The sequence below is a fragment of the Phaethon lepturus genome, unplaced genomic scaffold, assembly GCF_000687285.1.
Source record: "Phaethon lepturus isolate BGI_N335 unplaced genomic scaffold, ASM68728v1 Scaffold51686, whole genome shotgun sequence".
In the NCBI taxonomy this organism is placed as follows: Eukaryota; Metazoa; Chordata; class Aves; order Phaethontiformes; family Phaethontidae; genus Phaethon; species Phaethon lepturus.
This window is the reverse complement of record NW_010547914.1, coordinates 1-4843: the sequence shown is the minus strand read 5'-3', so window position 1 is coordinate 4843 and position 4843 is coordinate 1. Positions and strand designations below refer to the sequence as shown.

The following is a 4843-nucleotide window of genomic DNA, read 5'->3' as shown; positions in this document are numbered from 1 at the left end:
GCGTCGCGCCGCACTCTGCAGCTCCCGGAGCTGGTTTTTCCGCTGCAGAGAACAGGGAAGGCAAGGCTGCAGCCCTGGAAGGGCTTTAGACCCCAAACGCTGCCCAGAGCACGGGGCTTTGCTCCCAGAGGCGCACGGTCGGGGAAGGGCAGCCTCCGGCTCCACGTCCGGTTCTCGGCGTCCGAGGCGATGTCTAACCCAACCCCGCTTTGAGCAGTTCTTCCTCACCAAGAGCAGAGGCAAACCCTGGATCTGGCCGAACTCCGGTGCGAATCCGGGTGACATTTACTTTCCTTTTGTGTTTGGCTCGGGGAGGCGTCAGCCTGCCGCCCCGCTTGGTGGTGCTCAGCGAAGGGTGTGGGTCCAAGCTCGTTCCCACCCTGCAAAGTACGTTTGGCCTTATCCCACAGCGGTTTCTGCTGCCCTTGGCGCTCACCTTTCCCGGGCGTGAAAAGGATGTAGAAAGAGGAACCCCACACCTCCCGCTGGGCTTGGGAACCTCCATCAGAGCCGCCAGGGCCAGGGCCAGCCCTAGGGCTTTCCTTCAACCCTTCAGAAGGGCCCTTTCCCCTCTTGCTGCCCCTTTCAGTCCTCCATCACTCTCCTCATCTGATCCTTCCCATCACCTTCCTTCCAGTTTTGGGCACCTCTCCCTCAGGCTCCCGCTTTTCCCTTGTGGCTGGTGCGTTTCCAGCGCGATGGGTGGAAGAAGGCAAATGTCATCGTCAAGAAGGAGGCCACAAGGGCTGCGGGCTGCCCCAGTCCTCAGCAGGGTTAAGAAGCAAATTCCCCTGGAAGCCCGTTCCGCGCAGAGGAAGGACAGGAGGGTGACCGTGAGTACCCAGCACGGAGGTACCAACGTAAATCACGCTTGGCCAACCTGAGTGCTTTGGGTGAGGATGAGGTGAAGGCTGTGTGGATGAAAAGGAGAACGGTGGATGGCATTTCCTTCAACTTTAGCAAGGTTGCTACGATCTTCTGTTGGCTCCTAAAGTTGTGAGCTGTGGTTTGCAAACAACGAATTTAAGATGGGTAGAAAGGTTGTTCATCGTCCATGGTGCCTGGGACTGCTCATAGACCCTGTTACGAGCCCCAGCTCAGCCTCTGCGGGACTGTGCCCCACCGACCAGGTGCCCCTCAGCTCTCTGGCATGATAATGTCAAACACGGCACTTGTGGAGCTGCTACAGTCTCTGAAATGTTCAAAAAGTGGATGTGAAAAAGGGGCGTTGTTCTGTGGTTTGCTCTGAAGAGACACCAAAGCCCTGTTGTTCACTCAAGCTGAGGTCATCTCCTCTGGGTAGACTTCTTCTCCAAACTAAGAAGCGCAGGGAAAAGATAATGACCTACTTTGGGCTTTGTCACTCCCCTGGGGCTCAAAGAGATCTTCAGTCCCCAAATACCCAAATTATGTGAAATAGTAAGGGTGTTTGCTGTCAGTGGTTTATTTTCAAGCTCCCCTGCAGCGCTTCAGGCACACACATCTTCACAATCGTCTCCAAGAGCATCAGGAGGGAAGCGGAGAGAGTGCTGAGATGTAATTGAAGGTCATCGTCTTTCAGCCCAAGCTGGAGCTCCAGTACCAGGCTCACGTGCAAGGACAGTGTGTGCTGAGCCACTCATCTCCTGTAGTTTTCTCTTGAAAAAAAGAAGCAACTCCTGTCTTCACCTCATGCCCTACCTGCAGGGTCCTCGGCTTCAGTTCTTCATGATATTCTGGACTTCCCACCAAAAACAGGGAGCTGGCTGTCCTGAGTTCTCACCACACAACTGCTGAGGTTGGAGAGCACGCTCAGGAGGCTTCCTCTCCCCGTTGACCACAAAGGGCTCCTGGAAGGGGACCAGAAGCTTTCCTGTAAAGCACTTTTAGGGAGCTTACTGTTGTTGAGATGAGGCAGGTCCAAAAGATGATTTTTTCCCCCCAGATATTTTCAAGGAGAGATTGCTCAGCTTTGGGGGTTGTCCATTTCCATTTGAGGATTCTAGGAACAGGCTAAAGACCTAGGAAAAGTTTTTATAGCTAAAACAGTTTATCAGGAGGGAGGGGAAACCAATACGAACCTCTTTGTAAGGTTTCATAGTTAGGAAGAAGTCTCAGCAAAGAGGGGGGAAGCGGGTGGTTGGCGAACACCAACGAGAGGATGAATGATCAACACTGCACGTAAAAACATCGTGTTTCTCTGTGTTGCAGGTTGAGCTGGATGATCTTAGCGTCCCAGGCCGAATGCTACCAAAGGGGACGAAACGCAGCGTCAAGGTAAAGCTACTCCGGTGTGTAACCTCCCTACAGCTTTTCACAAAGGTCATTACTGAACATCCAGAAGTGAGCCAGGGGACCACCACCACACCACGCTGTGCCACGGCTTTTCATAGCTTGAGCAAAGCTTTGCTTTTGCAGCACCCCGTTTGTTTTACCCGTGCTGTGATACGACTTTTGGCAAGCAGTTACTAATTGGTCTGTGCCTAAAATCTTCCTTTAGATCTTGTATGATTGTCTCCTAGCAGGTCCCACTGGAGAGAGGGTTTTCCATCTGGGAGATACCTGCCTGTTGTAGAAGAAACCTCCAGCAAGGCGTTCACACAGAAAGCACACGTCCAACTGATGGCAGAAAGCAATTGCACCCAAGCGACTGAGTTCAGCTTAACGGGGTTCACAGAGGACCCGATGACTCAGGTCACCCTCTTTCTGATGTTTCTGCTCACCTATCTTGTCACCATCCTGGGGAACCTTGGGATGATCGCGTTAATCAGGGCCAGCCCTCAGCTCCACTCCCCCATGTATTACTTCTTGGGTAACCTGGCTTTTGTAGACCTCTGTTTTTCCACCATCATCACCCCCAAGATGTTGGTTGACTTTATATCAGCGAAGAAGGGCATTGCTTATGCTGGGTGCGTGGCTCAGGTGTTCGTTTTTGATCTTTTTGGGGTGACCGAATGCTTCCTGCTGGCTATGATGGCGTATGACCGTTACGTGGCCATTTGCCATCCCCTGGTGTATCCCCTTGTCATGTCCCCAAAATGCTGTTTCCAGATGGTAACTGGGTCATATCTTGTGGGGCTGACAAACGGCGTGGGACAGACTATCAGCATGTCCAATTTATCCTTCTGCGGCTCCAGCGCCATCGACCTGTTCTTCTGTGACATTTCCGCTCTGATATCACTCTCAACCTCTGACACCACCCTCAACCACATTATCCTGAGAACTTCAGCATCTTTATTCGGTGTGGCCAGCAGCCTGATTGTCCTGGTCTCCTACGTGGCCATCATCTCTGCCATCCTGAGCATCAGTTCAGCTGAGGGCAAGCGCAAAGCCTTCTCCACCTGCACCTCCCACCTCACCACTGTGAGCATCTTCTACGGGACATCACTTTTTATGTACTTAAAGCCCAGCTCAGACAGCTCAAGAGAAGGAGATAAGTGGGCTGCAGTGCTCTACAGCGTGGTCACTCCCATGCTGAACCCCTTGATCTACAGCCTGAGGAATAAGGAGGTAAAGGAGGCTTTGAGGAGACTCACAAAAAGAAAATTATCTCGAGTGTTGTAAATTTATGGCCAGATAGAATGGAGTCGTGGGTGATATGCTCAGATTTTTGTTCAATATCTCAGACCAACAGCTTTTCGGAGTTCTTCTGCACTTTGACTTACACGGTGCACTGGCTGATTCAGTATCATCAGCTGGGGACACTAAAAATTTCACTCAGTTCTCCAAACACCGATAATTGTATTTAGTAGTTAATGTAACCTAAAGAAGACACAGGTAGAGAACTACAAGCACGCACTAGTCCTCATTTAAAATCTTGCCCTCTACCATTTATTCTATCCTATGTATCAGGCCAATTTAAACCCGAAGAATACGGCAAACATTTTCGCGATTTGTTGGACTCCAATTAGGAGCTGTGTCGTGTGTTGCTCTCCCTTTTGCTTAGCAAATCAGAATAAACAGAGGTGAATTCTACTACTCCACTAAATGAAATTCCGTTTCAAGACAGCGTCGTAAGGTCGTTAAGGGCCATAATAAATAGCCTCAGGATGCCAACACCTTTAGCAAAAAAAATATGGGTGATAGCAAGTAAGTGGCACACTATGCTGGAGATATTTTTTTCCTTTTCATACTCAAACCTCAATAAATGATTAACAGCACCATACATCTCATTTAGTTTGAGGAAGCTCAAAATTTAAGGTAAATATGGTATTATTTGGGTGACTTCTACCGTCGATGCAGGCGCTTCGAAAGCATTTTAAGAGGCAGTAGCGGTGAATCTCCCCAAAGGCAGATGCTGTCAAGCTGCCCCCGTCCACTGCTTCACGCCTTTGATCTCCCTCTCGACAGCAATAAAAGCCACGATCTCCATGGCTCCCGACCAGAAGAGACCGCAGGAGCTGCGGTGTTGCTCCGCAGCCTCCTCCTTCGCGGCCGGTGTTTGGCAGCCCGTGCCAGCCCGGACCGATGCCGTCGCCGGCCCTGACGTCTCTCCTGCCGAGAGCGCTGCCGGGTGGTGCACGGACACGGCATACACGAAAAAAAGCGAAAATACTCTGTGTTCCGTATCACCTCGGCCCGGTGAAACCAGGCGCGACGGCTTAGCGCGAGCGCGGCCCCGGAGACCCGTGGTAACTTGGGTTGGAGGGAGAAGCTGCTCAGCTGGCTTAAAGCAAGTCAGGATCGAAGCGATTTGCTGATTTATTAACGACACGCAGCTGACAGGCACCCCGGGTCCCTCGGCTGAACCCTCCTTCGCCCCCAAATCTTCCCCATAATTCCCCGGTCGTTACTTCATCCAGCCGGGGGTCGGCGGGGCGGACGCGCTCCCAGGCTGTCTGTGCCCCCATTCCTCTCCGGCTGT

At 51.7% G+C, this 4843-nt stretch overlaps 1 protein-coding gene across 1 annotated transcript; it reads left to right on the top strand.

The window, feature by feature from the left end:
• Nucleotides 1–2601: 2601 nt before the first annotated feature.
• On the top strand, nt 2602–3543 carry LOC104614165 (olfactory receptor 1052-like). Its single transcript, XM_010289785.1, has one exon. The coding sequence runs from the start codon at nt 2602–2604 to the stop codon at nt 3541–3543; it is 942 nt and encodes a 313-aa protein (XP_010288087.1).
• Nucleotides 3544–4843: the final 1300 nt, after the last annotated feature.